The sequence below is a fragment of the Musca autumnalis genome, unplaced genomic scaffold (assembly GCF_047663935.1).
Source record: "Musca autumnalis isolate F117 unplaced genomic scaffold, ASM4766393v1 scaffold_3, whole genome shotgun sequence".
Classification (NCBI taxonomy): domain Eukaryota; kingdom Metazoa; phylum Arthropoda; class Insecta; order Diptera; family Muscidae; genus Musca; species Musca autumnalis.
This window is the reverse complement of record NW_027411866.1, coordinates 15,070,844-15,084,843: the sequence shown is the minus strand read 5'-3', so window position 1 is coordinate 15,084,843 and position 14,000 is coordinate 15,070,844. Positions and strand designations below refer to the sequence as shown.

Sequence of the window (14,000 nt, the reverse complement as noted above, 5' to 3'; positions counted from 1 at the left end):
AATAAAAATTAGTATACAAGGATGGGAAGGTAGAATTTCTTCAAAAGTAATCAAAATTCTTTAGTGCTTCAGCTTGTGGTGTAAGATCATGGTGCAATACATTAGGTGGAACAGTAAGAACAACTGATATCACCCAACTTGTCAAATTCATTATTATTGTGAATTAATTGTTTGAAAACGTAAACAAAAATTTTGACAGTTTGAAGCACTTTCAATCAAAATAGTCTTATTGTTGCTTCACCTTATTCATTGCACCATCATAATCACTTTGTATTAGTATTGTACCTAAAACACTTTGCAAAAAAGTCCTATCATTATACCGATACCCACTCGTATGTTTGTTTTAAGTACATACAAATACAACCAAAGTGAAATGAAATAAACAAACAATAGCAAGTTAAATACACATTTGGGCTATAGATTTATATGATAAGTATGCAAAACGACGAGATTATCGCCAAAGATAAGGTTGTAATAAATTATACATATCCGATGTACTCGTATATGTGCAATTTGTGTATGGTATTTGATTATTAATAACTAGCGATTCCTTCTAGAAACTACAAAAATAGTTGTGAAAGGTTTATCAATTCAACATCTTTAAGGTATTTATGTATACAGGGTATTATGTGGTATAAATACTAAAACAGTGTTTTCATTAGATCTTTTGCCAATTAAACCTTATTTTGAGGATTTTTGAGTATATACAATGGAATTGACATTTTAAAAATGTAAATGTCAAATATATTGCGTACACATCATAAATGATGTTAACCCTGCAAAAAGTTCTAATGTAAATATGCCGTAGCTGTTGTCTTTAATAAAAACTTGATAAATTACCCTGTGTTTACAAATGACAGGACAGTCTCTCACTCTCTTAAAAATTGCTGCCAGTTTTACCACTTTTTGGAGTTAAGGAACGCTTTGCAGGTTAAATATGGTAACAAATGGTAACCTCAGGTAAGTAAAGGAACACAGCTATAGATTGGAAAAGTCAATTGTTAACATTTGTCAATAGATGGAGTTAAGCTCTGTTGTTAACATGGTATAATAAAGTAGAGGTAGGTCACATATGAAAATCGCTGAAAAATACAACCCTGTAGCCATGGATTAAAACGTCAAATTACATGGAGCAATAATTAAGGTAGATTTATATGCATAGTTAGTCGGTTTTACATAAACATTTGAAATTTACAACTTCACTGTTTATTTTAAAAGTACCAAATAGAGTAAAAAATAAAAATCACTTCAGTTTTGTTCCGGGAGATTATTGCTAGATAAGTGTTCCAAAAATAGCAAAAGTTGTACCCAAATCTTAAGACAGCGAAAAAAATGCCATCCTCTTATCTTCTACTTAAAATGTTTGGCTGATCTAACATTATGATTGCTGGCATCCGATTTGCAGATACGGCGACATTTCAGCTAAAAATTTTACAAAAAAAAATTTTTCCGTTCCCGTACAAATTTCAATAAATGCAAGTTTTACTGCATATTAAAAAATCAACAATTTTATTTAGCCTCCCGAATAAAATGTCCTTGTTTTCAATTTAAAGATATAGTACGTGTGTTCGTTTACTAAAAAAATTGTACATGTTCAGTAACTTCTTGTAATCGGCTAAGGTCTTTTTCATTGTACTGTCGAGTAAACGAACAACATCCAGTAACAATTTGTAAAAAATTTTGAGTAAACTAACACACATAGTGTTAAAGCAGTTATTTGTTGGAACAATTCACTGATGCATCTACCTTTATAACTGCATAATGTCGACAACAGTAAAAATGTCAAAATGTGCTTTTAACAGAATAGGCCACAACAAGAAAAAAATTGTAATCAGCTGTTAGCTGTGGCGTACCTTACTTACTTACTTAGCTGGCCTTTTACAGAACATTTGTTCCATAAGCCGAACTAAGAAAAAATCTCCAATCCTCTCTGTTTGCGGCTGTATTTTCCAAATCTTGGATATGTAGCTTACTGATATCTCGTTTCACTTGTTCGCTCCAACGAAGCTTTGGCCTTCCAGATCTGCGAGAACCTCCATGCGGCCCGTATTTATACGCCTTTTTAGCGGGTTCATCATCACTGATTCTTATAACATGGCCTAGCCATCGCAATCGTTGTGTCTCGATTTGTTCAACTACATTGATGTCATTGTATAGTTGGTACAGCTCGTTGTTCATACGACGCCGATATTCGCCGTCAACACAGATTGGCCCGTAGACCTTTCGAAGAATTTTTCTCTCGAACACACCAAGCACTGCCTTATCTGCTTGAGCAAGTACTCATGCTTCGGAACCATACGCAGGGTTACAAATTACTGAAAATCTGCGAAGTATTAGCTTTGTTCCTTTACTTTTTTAATGATAAGAGTGGTAAAAGAGAAAAGTGTCACAATTGTTCAAAATTGCTTCCTCATGAACATTTTTACCAGAAAAGTAAAGGAACGGAAAAATGGTAGATCCGGCAGCAATGTCAGAAAAAACATAAAAAAAAACAATTTTCGTCTTTTATTTCACAGCTTTTAATTTAGTGTTGTCAGTGTTCGACTTTTTCTTCGGGTTTACGTCCATTTTGTGAAATAATCGTCAAACAAAAGTCGAAAAATCAGTTCTGCCATTTTCTACGCAGGTAAAGCGCAAATTTTTATTTTTGATACATTTAGTTGCATTTTCGAGGAACAATGTATGAGTAATATAATTGTTCCACAAACATCCCAGAAGGGACATGGGAGACTGGTTTACATTTGAAGTTTTTGCGGGTTATAGCCTGTTTATATTATAGCTTTTTGTCGGGGTTAACCATATTTATTAGGATTTATTTGACGCATATGTAATAGAATTGACATATGAAAAATCCGGTTACATTTTACTATTTATTCCGATAACATAAAGGAAGAATTTTTATCGTAGTTAAAATTAGTAGATTCTTGCAGGTTCTGGAACAGAGCACATTTTTCATCATATAAAAAATGCAAAATACGACTCCGCCAACGATATTAGAACGATTACGACTACGCCAACCGATACCTTGCATCTAGGTCATGTCAGATCCTTACGGTTTTCTCATAGAAGAACTTGCTAAGTTTGTCAGGGAAGAAGCAGAGCTTCGGTTTGACACAGTGAGAAACCTTTCTTGTTAGTTAATCAAAAATCTCATTTCTCTCAATATTGCAATGTATGCACCTGTACCGAACTAATTTATAAAAATCGTCTTGTAAAATGTTTGCCTTTATGATAATTAATGGAGAATTATTATAGCATACTTTCAGGCACAAATAAATTTACTTCAAGTGCTTCATTCAATGTTAAAACATAAGAAGATATTTTTGATCGATTGATCAGATTAGACGAGCGGAAGGGAGTCTTTATACGAGCGGAAGAGAGTCTTTAGACGAGCGGAAGGGAGTCTTTAGACGAGCGTAAGGGAGTCTTTAGACGAGCGTAAGGGAGTCTATATAGACGAACTGAAGGGATTCCATATAGACGAGCTGAAGGGAGTGTTTGCAAACGAGCGAAAGGGAGTGTTTATAGACGAGCAGAAGAGAGTGACTTCCAAGACGAAACGCGGCGTGGTTCATTTCTTCACAACGGAGGTCACTTCAGGGTGACTTCCGCGACTGTTTTCATCGCCCTGGGCGACACGCCTGAGTCACTTCCGCGATAGTTTTTGCTTGCAGGGCACTCACCTATCAGTCATGCTGTCGGGCCGATGAACCCTTTTTGTATGTGCGTGCATGACAATTAGTTCATCTTATTTTAATTTATATTTACAAAAAAAACCGGACTTCAAAAAATACGCATTGTATAAATAATAAATAAATAATTGCAAATAAAAAACCTAATCTATATCACAGAATCGTATCACTTAAGCTATTACATCCGAGTATTGTCGTTTGGTGTAGTCTTTGGGGTCGATCATGGATAGCAACTCAACTGTAGTTGCGTTGCCAGAAGAGAAAATCGTACAATTAAAATATGTAAAACGACGGAAATGTTTGTCAAATTCATTCAATATCAGTGTTTTTGAACTTAAGCTATTAATTTAATTGTAAAAAGTTTGAATATCAAAGCAGAAATAGAAATTTCTTTCATTAAATTTGTTGTCGGCAACGCAACTGTAGTTGGGTTGCTATCCATAATCGACCCCTTTGTCTTCTTTGGTGTTTATTGACATTTGTATTCTCTCTTGAATACGTAAGCTTTCCAATGTATATCGTTTATTTTCATTTTTCTCTTTATCCAGTATCTTGACGTTTGTCAAGTCAGCTGTGTGTTGACTCTCATTAACATGCTGTGCTATCCTTTATAAATTTGCCTTGGTTATCATTACCGTTCTCCTTGCAAATATTGTGTTGAATGTTTCGTTGGATTTGTATGCGATGGCTGTGTTGTTCGTTTCTATCATGTTTCTTAAAGATTTGTTTTCAGTGAAACGTGGTATAAATGGTACACTGAAAAATTTTTGGATTTCCTTTTCGGGCTGTGGTGTTATTTGTTGTATACTTTTTTTAATTATATCATTTATAGTTTTCGTTGGGTAATTGTTGCAGTTTCCTCTTATTTTCCGTATAGTACCTTCTGTCGCTCAACTCAAATATTTTCTTTGCAAGATTTATTGCTGTATTTTGTTTCATTTGGTAGGGCTGTGTTGAGTTATAGTTTATCAACCTCCCTGAAGAAGTTGGTTTTGCATGCCAATTGGTGATTATTTTGCCATTTTCTCTGATTATTTGTATGTACGGGTATGGGATCGAGCACTCATTTTCTTTTTCCACCTTAAATTGTAATTTGTTATGATAAGTATTGAGTTGTTGAAGTATAGTTTTTATGTGATTCTTGTTTATTATGGCAAAAATGTCGTCCACGTATTTTGAAATGTGTTTTATGTCGATATTTTATGGATCTATGATGCTATAAAATAAAATGTTCGTAGTATATAATTTTTCATCATATAAAAAATGCAAAATAGGACTACGCCTACGACATTTGAGCGCATACGACTACGCCAACCGTAATAAGGGTGGATATTTGTTGTGATTTTGTTTGTTCATTTTTAATGCTTTCATATATATCATTTATTCGATTCTTTACCGCAATAACTTTGACTGTTGTGACTTTTTCTTCTTTGGATGTTGTGAATCCTTGGGTTTAAATGCCTAAAATATATGAAAAATTTACACAATAATCTTTTATTATTAAAAAAATCTACAAACCTCAAGTAAGTTAAGATGTGGATATTTTACTGGTGGTTCATCAGTAGACAGCTTTCCACCTGAAATTTTTCAGTATAGTTCCACGTCTTCATATAGCCCCCATAGAACGGTACCTCCCGATTTTCGGCATTTTGAAAGTTGTAGCCTCAATATCCCACCTAAATAACTGAAATTTGGTATTTAGTCTTCGTTGGGGGTATAAAACTTTCCACCTGAAATTTGTCGGTATAGGTCCACGTCTTCATATAGTCCGCATAGAACGGTACCTCCCGATTTTCGGTTTTTTGAAGGTTGTGACCTCAATATCCCACGTAAATAACTAAAATTTGGCATTTAGTCTTCGTTGGGGGTATAAAACTTTCCACCCGATATTTGTCGGTATAGGTCCACGTCTTCATATAGTCCCCATAGAATGATACCTCCGGATTTCTGGTATTTTGAAGGTTGTGGCCTCAATATCCCTCCGAAATGTCTGAAATTTGGTACTAAGTCTTCCTTGGGGGTAAAAACTTTCCACCTAAAATTTGTCGTTTTAGGTTCAGCCCTTCATATAGCCCCCATAGAACGATACCTCCAGATTTTCGTATTTGAAGGTTGTGGCTGTGGTTATACATTTCTCTATTTTATTGACTTGTCTGAAGAGAACTTTAAACAGAAAAATTGTACACAGGAACATTTTTGTACCTATTATTGAAATATTTGTTGCATAGGAAAATATGTAAAATGTATAAATTTATGAATTTTGCATATGTCATATGTTTAGATTGCAATTTAACCAGAAGCCAAAAATATGCCAAGTTCCAAAATTTGACATGAATCGGACCAAAAATAGGGGTTGCATAAAATTCCGCTATCTATTCATCAGGCTCTGTGACAACAATACCCTGTAAACGTATCTATTCAATTTTAATCTCTTAAAGTAAATATTCCTCAAAGCTGCTATTTGTTGCAACGGGAATTGGCTTTTTGGGCTCTTGTACATTTAAACCATTATAGCATGGATCGTTATTATCGAACAGAGCTATCTTATTTTCGGAAGATTCTTCATTTAGTTCAAGTATTAATTCTGAGGCATTTTGGCCGTTATCTTTAGCGTCAGAAATGGCAACATTTGAATCAGCATTAGAGTTTATTAAATTCCAAATTACCTTTCTTGGTCAATGGTGAATGACTATTTTCTTGTTGTATATCTTCCTCATCTTCATATAACTCGCCAGCGATTTCATTGAAGTCTGCATCTATGTATTCTTCATTATCTTCTGTGATATTATCATCAATATGTTGGCTTAAATGTTGGCAAAAGCATTCAACATTTTCATAGTTTATATTACAGTAAAGGCAAATAAAAATTATGATTCGTGTTTTGTTGTTGTATGTTATTGTTCCACACTCTATGTCTTCGGAATCAGAGTTACTAGCTGCACTATGTGCTGCACCGACTTGGTAATCGATTAGTTTATCAAGAGCCACTTCTTTTTCCATTTTATTTATAGTTTTTTTGCTACTTTTACATATTTTTGCTCTGTACTGGAACACACCATTTGTATTGTAATGCGAATATTAAAAAGAATTTTTGCATCAGCTGATGCAAATATCAAAGTTTGCCTCTATGACACTGTCGCAGGCAAGAGCTTGTCGTGGACCCTTTGTCCATATTTATAGTATTAGGCAATTTTTCTTGCGGCAATTGTCAGTTTGATTGAGAGAGAGGTGAGGCATATGGTCATTGATGCTCAAATTATTTTGTTTATTTGTTTCTCTGAGAGTGTATTTCCTTTGCTAAACCAAGGCATATGAGAAAAAAAGATAACGTGTGTTGTTGTTGTAGTCACGTTAACGTATATGGATGATCTTGGCTGCATATGGTGCATATGGTAACCCTTTGCCTCTCAACACCCTCTCTCACCAACAAACTGACAATTGCCGCAAGGAAAATTGCCTAATGTAAATACCCAGCAAACCAAATGTCTGATGTCAGACACGTCTGAACAATTTCAGAAGCAAAGTCGTTCAGATTTCGTTCCGATTTCTAAACGATTTTTTGGAGCGGAAATAGTTTAGATTTTTTGCCGATTTCGGAACGAATGTCGGAAAGAAATTTCCTATCCGAATTTCCCAAGGATTTTCTTCAGATTTCGTTTCGAAATCGATACGATGTCGCCAAGACATTTCGTTCCGAAATTATGTCAACCACTTCATACATCTTTCGTTAAGATATCGTTACGATTTCGGATCAGTAGTGGGATTCTGTAACTCATTTTTGCTGTTATCGATAATTGTCGGTAAAATTAAGGTTCTTATAATTTCGATAATTAACGAAATTTTTCGGTAAGTTAACGATGAATAAAAAGTTATCGCTAGTCTCTACCGACATAAACAGTGATGCCAACTTTTCTTTATGTTTTTAGTCATAATTTTGCAATTTAATTTTACCGATTTTTATCGGTAACAGCCAAAATGAGTTACAGAATCCCACTACAGATATCGGACGTATCGTCCGAATTGTGTTCCGATTTCGTTACGATGTCGGTACGATTGGTTTGCTGGGTATGGACTTTGACGTTGTGAAAAGAATTGGATTTGTCCATATTTACGTTAGGCAATTTTCCTTGCTGAAATTCTCAGTTTGTAGGTGAGCATGGCACAATTACCTGGTAGATGCATCAGCCAACAACTACAACAAAAACCAGTTCAGTACTATGAAATGTCAAAAATGTCTTCCAAAAATAAAGCGATTCACACAACTTTTTCAACAACATTTTGTTAGGCAGTTATTAATAAACACATTATTACAAAAGTCCATTAAAAATGCACAATTTTTCTTTTAAATTCTTGTTTTTTCAATTACAACAACTTTTTTGACAGCTCACAGTACATCCGCTGCGCTGATGCGGGTAACTGTATGATTGTGCCATGGCACAATTACCCAGGTATTGGCATCGTAAAATTTTGAATATGTTATGTCATTGTTGGGGAAATTACAACAAAAATAATTTTTTTATAAAGGGATTTGACTTTTCATATTCGATCAGCTGATGTGATACCACTACCTGGTAGCTCTGCCATGGTCGATGGTCAGACTAGCACGATTTCAACATGGCGACGTCAAGTTTATAGGCGAGGGGTATGAAGTAGTGAAACCCATGTACACGGTTTTCTGTGTTTGTTGTGTTGCCTCTTCTTGTTTTTCGTAGCAAGATTTTTTTCTTCCATTTTCTTTCATTTTTATTTTCTCAAGCAAACGTTAACAACAAAACAAACATAAAAAGATTTAATAAAAACATTTTATTAATGAAATAGTCAAAATTTAACTGTTAATATTAATTTAATTACTAATGTTAATTATGTTATGTTGTTTTTTGGTTTTTTATGTCTTTTTTTGTTTTTATTGGTATGAGAAACACAACAAACGCGAATGGTAAAATAAAGAGGACACGCAAAAATCTTAAATTTCACGTTAACGTGTGTGGACACTAACGAAACTTAAAAAGAAACTTTAACGCAATTGGTTTCAAGAAACCTTGCTAGTCTGACCAACGACATGGATTGTGCCATGTAGGTGAGAGAGGGCAAGGCATATTTATAGTTTATGTTCCTGAGTTTACCAGTTTTTAGCACTTTTTAGGCCATATTTATATTATAGCATTTTGCAAGGTTAACCTTCTTATTGAGGATTTATTTGACGTGTACGCAAAGGAATTGACTTTTAAAACCCAGTGGGTTTGATAAATCCGGTTATATATAAACGTACTATAACCGTACTGTTAGCTGTGGTCTACCTTATACATAATTGCAGTGTTGCCAGTATTGGGGATTTTTTTCCCAAATTGGATATTTTTAAGAAAATGGGAAACAAAGTTTAGGATTGGGGAAAATACTAAAATACTATTGTGGATGTAACCGTTATTTTATGCTTTTTGGAAGTTGTGCAATTGGAGTTATGATTTCACAACATCTTTCGATGTAGTCCAACAGAGTTATGAAAAATGCACTCCGTTCGATACATTTTATAAGCAATTGCTGTAGAGATCCCTACAGAAAAAAACAGTTGGTTGATCCCTACACATTTCTTCAAAAGATAAACAAGAGTGTATACATTTCGAAGAATTTGTTATAAAATAAAGAAATAACAACTTCAGTTGCGAACCTTTTTGCGGTAATTAACGAGACCGAAATTTTTAATGGAGCGGAGGTGGAGTCCATGTCGAAAGCTGAACTAGTGATAAGAAGGCAACATAAAACAACAGTAGGATTATGAAAGAAAATCAGATGCGCTTGGATTAAATCGAGAACGGAGGAAGTAAGCTCAAATGTGATTGAATTTAAAGGAAAGTTTTTTAATTTGTGTTTCTATAATAAAGTTCTTTGTGTTCTTGTTTTACACAAATAATAAATGCATTTTATTTATTTTGGGATATTTCGCACTGACTTGCATTTTAATTGCATCTTTGGACTTATTAAAAATGCAATCCGAAGAGTGCCTTTAAATTCAATCCAAAACACTACATCAAAAGCTGTGATTTGGATAGAAAATGGAGTGCATCCTAGCTGTGTGCTGTGGAAGTAAAATGGAGTGCATCCTAGCTGCGCGCTCTCTTGTAAAATTCATAAGTGAATTCATAGGAAAAGATGTACTTCAACGGCAAATGTACTGTACACTTGTAGTGACTCAAATGCATCCGCGGATGCAAACTTTTTGCTGTGATACGGTGAGTTGAGTGTTGCGTTACAACAACCACATGAACAATTCGAGACCAAACTTGGCATCACTTACACATTTTTCATGTGGTTGTTGTTTTCAACGCACAACCGACCGTGTGTATTTGGCCCATTAAGCCCTCGGCACATACGGTCCGTTTAGTGACACGTTGCGACACGCGTTATCCCAAAACAGTTAAACTATGTTTAACTTTAGCTGTGTTCCTTTACTTACCTGAGGTTACCATTTTTACCATTCGTTACCATTTTTAACCTGCAAAGCGTTCCTTAACCCCGAAAAGTGGCAAAACTGGAAGCAATTTTTAATAGAATGAGAGTGGAGCGAGCGAAAATGGCTTTCTCTTCTACCACAGGCTACCAGCAAAATTTCTGCAGGTAAAAAATGGCAGAACTGATTTTTCGACTTTTGTTTGACGATTATTTCACAATGAAAAAGAAAATGGAAAATGGAAAACTAAGTCCCGGTCCACACTAACGTGAATTTCATTACAAAATTTCATGAAATTAGGCGTTCTTAAATCGAATTCCCCACTAAAGCAATTTTATGATTTTACTCTACTATGGAAGTCGATCTAGAGACGCATAATTTCATTCACTTTTTTCAATGAAATCACTCTAGTGTGGACCGGGACTAAATTAAAAACTGTGAAATAAAAGACGAAAATTGATTTTTTATGTTTCTTTTTGACATCGCTGCCAGATCTACCATTTTTTCGTTCCTTTACTTTTCTGGTAAAAATGCTCATGAGAGAGCAATTTTGACACTTTTCTCTTTTACCACCTTTACCATTAAAAAAGCAAAGGAACAAAGCTTTTAATGCGTCAGTCATATTGTTGTTTTTCAAAAAACTTGGCTTCACTTACACTTTTTTCATGTGGTTGTTGTTGTAACGCAACGCTCAACGCACCGTATGTGCCGAGGGCTTTAAGCGCTTAGTGACACGTTGGGACACCCGTTGCCCCAAAAAAGTTAAATTATGTTTAACTTTAATGCGTCAGCCACATTGTTGTTTTTCAAAAAACTTGGAATCACTTACACTTTTTTCATGTGGTTGTTGTACCGCGACGCTCAACGCATCGTATGTGCCGTGCGCTTTAGAGATAGCATGTGTTCGCTTTACAGACAAACACAAGCGATAAAAATAGACAACTAGAACCATGGTACAATAAGAAAGGTAGATGCATCGGCGAATTGCTACAACAAAGCAACTTTTTTGTAATGTAAACTGTCAAAATTTTCGCCAAATGGTCTCTTGTTGTCTCTTTTTATCGCTTGTGTTTATCTATAAAGTGTAGACATGCTATCTCTTACTTACGAATCATATGGTTTTTTGTTTTGATTTTTTCATGGCGAATTCATAGTTTTTTGACGTTTTAGATTCGATCAGCTGGGCTGAGGCATCTACCTTTCTAATTGTACCATGACTAGAACACAGTGCCAAGGCGAATTGTTTTGTTTTTCGCCTTGTTTACAAATTTTGACATTTTACATTACAAAAATAGTTGCTTTGTTGCAGCAGTTCGCCGATGCATCTACCTAAGTAATTGGGGCATGGTAGTGGCATGCATCTGTAGCCACGGTGTAAAAGAGCTTATATGAAAACTTGCGTACACATCATTAGACAGCGGAATTTTATGCAACCCCTATTTTTGGTCCGATTCAAGTCAAATTTTGGGACTTCTGATTAAATTGCAATCGAAACATATGACATGCAAAAAAATAATATGTGCATATGCAAAATTTATGAATTTTACATATTTTCTTATGCAACAAATATTTCAATAATAGGTACACAAATGTTTGTGTATACAATTTTTCTGTTTTAAATTCTCTTCAGATAAGTCAATAAAATAGAGAAGTGTATAACCAAAGCCACAACCTTCAAAATACCGAAAATCAGGATATATCGTTCTATGGGGGCTATATGAAGGACTGAACCTAAACCGATAAATTTTAGGTGAAAAGTTGTTTACCCCCAAGGAGGACTTAATTCCAAATTTTAGCCGTTTCGGCGGGATATAGAGGCCACAACCTTCAAAATACCGGAAAACGGGGGGTACAGTTCTATGGGGGCTATATGAAGACGTGGACCTATACCGACAAATTTGAGGCGGAAAGTTTTATACCCCCAAGGAAGAGTAAATGCCAAATTTCAGTCATGTCGGTGGGATATTGAGGCCACAACCTTAAAAATACCGAAAATAGGGAGGTACCGTTCTATGGGGGTTATATAAAAACGTGGACCTATACCGACAAATTTCAGGTGGAAGGTTTTATACCGCCAACGAAGACTAAAAACCAAATTTCAGTCTTTTCGGTGGGATATTTAGGTTCATTTTATACAAATATGTCAAAATATGCAAACATTTTTGGGCCTAATTCGTTTTACTTTGTGATAACTGTTTTCTTTAATAAGGACTTGATGATTTACCCTGCGTTTACACATGACAGGACAGTTGACGTCATCTCATCTCATCGTTGATTTCTTTTTGTTTTTGTTCATGTTCTTTTCTTTTCAACACATTTCAATAATTATCTCACACGTTTTTACAAAAAATATCAAACATTTGTGAAACCTACTGTCTGTGAAAAAATGGACAGCTGGGAAACAGCCGACAAATGTATGAATGTGTTAGTAAATCAGAGTTGTATTTGAAGACAAATTGTATGGTGTAAACGACTAGTAAAAACTTGACCATTTAAAAAGTTATTTATGCAATAGTCTTTTCGTCAACACAGTGTACAGAACAAGGAACTCGCTAGAAATACGTATACATACTTTTTTAATTGCAATTTTTGAAATTATTATTTAAATTCTCATCGCATTTTTATTTTCTTCTAATAATCCAATTTATTTATTCTTTTTTTTAGATTTTGGGCAATGAAGACTTTGATATGTCGGCCATTTTAAATTCATTGGAGGTTCATGATAACAAAGATTTCCACAATTCCCGAAATGCCAATCACACGCCGATGATGGAGTATTTTACACCGCCGTCATCACTGAATGGATCCCTCTCTCCTACAAATTCTCAAATGTCAGATGCTACACCTACACCATCATCATCCTTAACCTCGCGATTTGCTCCCAATGTGATGGCCACGACAAGCAATGCTCTATCATCCAGCACCACCACCACCACCACCAATGAAAACAAAGCAGTTAAAAAGAAAAAGAAGCGGACATCGGGTCAATGTGATGTTTGTAACAGGACATTTAATGATTTGTATAACCTGCGGATACACAAAATGATACACAGTGGTGAAAAACCATTCCAGTGTGATGAATGCGGCAAACGTTTTCGCCAGTACAATAAACTTAAAATACATTGCATAACCCATACTGATCTAAAACCATACGTTTGTGACATTTGTAATAAAGGATTTCGTTTTCGCAACTATCTCTCGGTGCACAAGAGACTACATTCGGGAGAAAATCCTTACAAATGTAAATTTTGTAATGAATTCTTTCATTCGTTACACTCACGCCGCCTGCACACAAAAATGATGCACTGCGAAGCGAAAACTTTCACATGCCCCATATGCAGTAAAGTCCTGACGGCGCAATGTTATCTCACGGCACACATAAAACGCCACACCAATCAAAGGGATTATAAATGTGAAACATGTGGTAAATGTTTCTTTAGTCAATCGCAATTGAAAGATCATCAATTGGTCCATACAAACCTTAAACCGTATCAATGTGATGTTTGTTTGGCCCGCTTTCAACGGAAATCGAATTATACACAACATTTAAAAATACACACAGGTGAAAAGACCTATGTCTGTCACATATGCTTTAAATCATTTGCTCAAAATGCTGGTCTATATGGTCATATGAAATCACATGCTAAAAGCGGTTAAGGGAGGTTGATTGTCTTTATTATTGTTATAAGAAGTTGTGATAGTTTTTAAGAATAGAATAATTAAAAAAGAAAAAGACTTGTTTAGTATTAAGTACCAGCCAATTATATAATTATTATTTGAAAAAATATATTATTGTTAATTCATGGATATATATTTTTATAAGAGAATGATTTAAAATTAAATTGGAATGTACAATAAAGAAA

General features: G+C 34.8%; 2 protein-coding genes across 2 annotated transcripts in view; one reads left to right on the top strand and one right to left on the bottom strand.

The window, feature by feature from the left end:
* LOC141398963 (adenosine deaminase 2-like) overlaps nt 1-6,806 on the bottom strand; it is a 46,918-nt gene extending 40,112 nt beyond the window's left edge. Inside the window, exon 1 of the mRNA XM_073976812.1 lies at nt 6,359-6,806. Within this exon, the coding sequence (XP_073832913.1) occupies nt 6,359-6,692 (334 nt within the window). The 5' untranslated portion in view covers nt 6,693-6,806. The remainder of the gene's footprint in view (nt 1-6,358) is intronic.
* LOC141398967 (uncharacterized) overlaps nt 1-14,000 on the top strand; it is a 25,098-nt gene extending 11,098 nt beyond the window's left edge. The window contains exon 2 of the mRNA XM_073976817.1: nt 12,802-14,000. Within this exon, the coding sequence (XP_073832918.1) occupies nt 12,802-13,794 (993 nt within the window). The 3' untranslated portion in view covers nt 13,795-14,000. The remainder of the gene's footprint in view (nt 1-12,801) is intronic.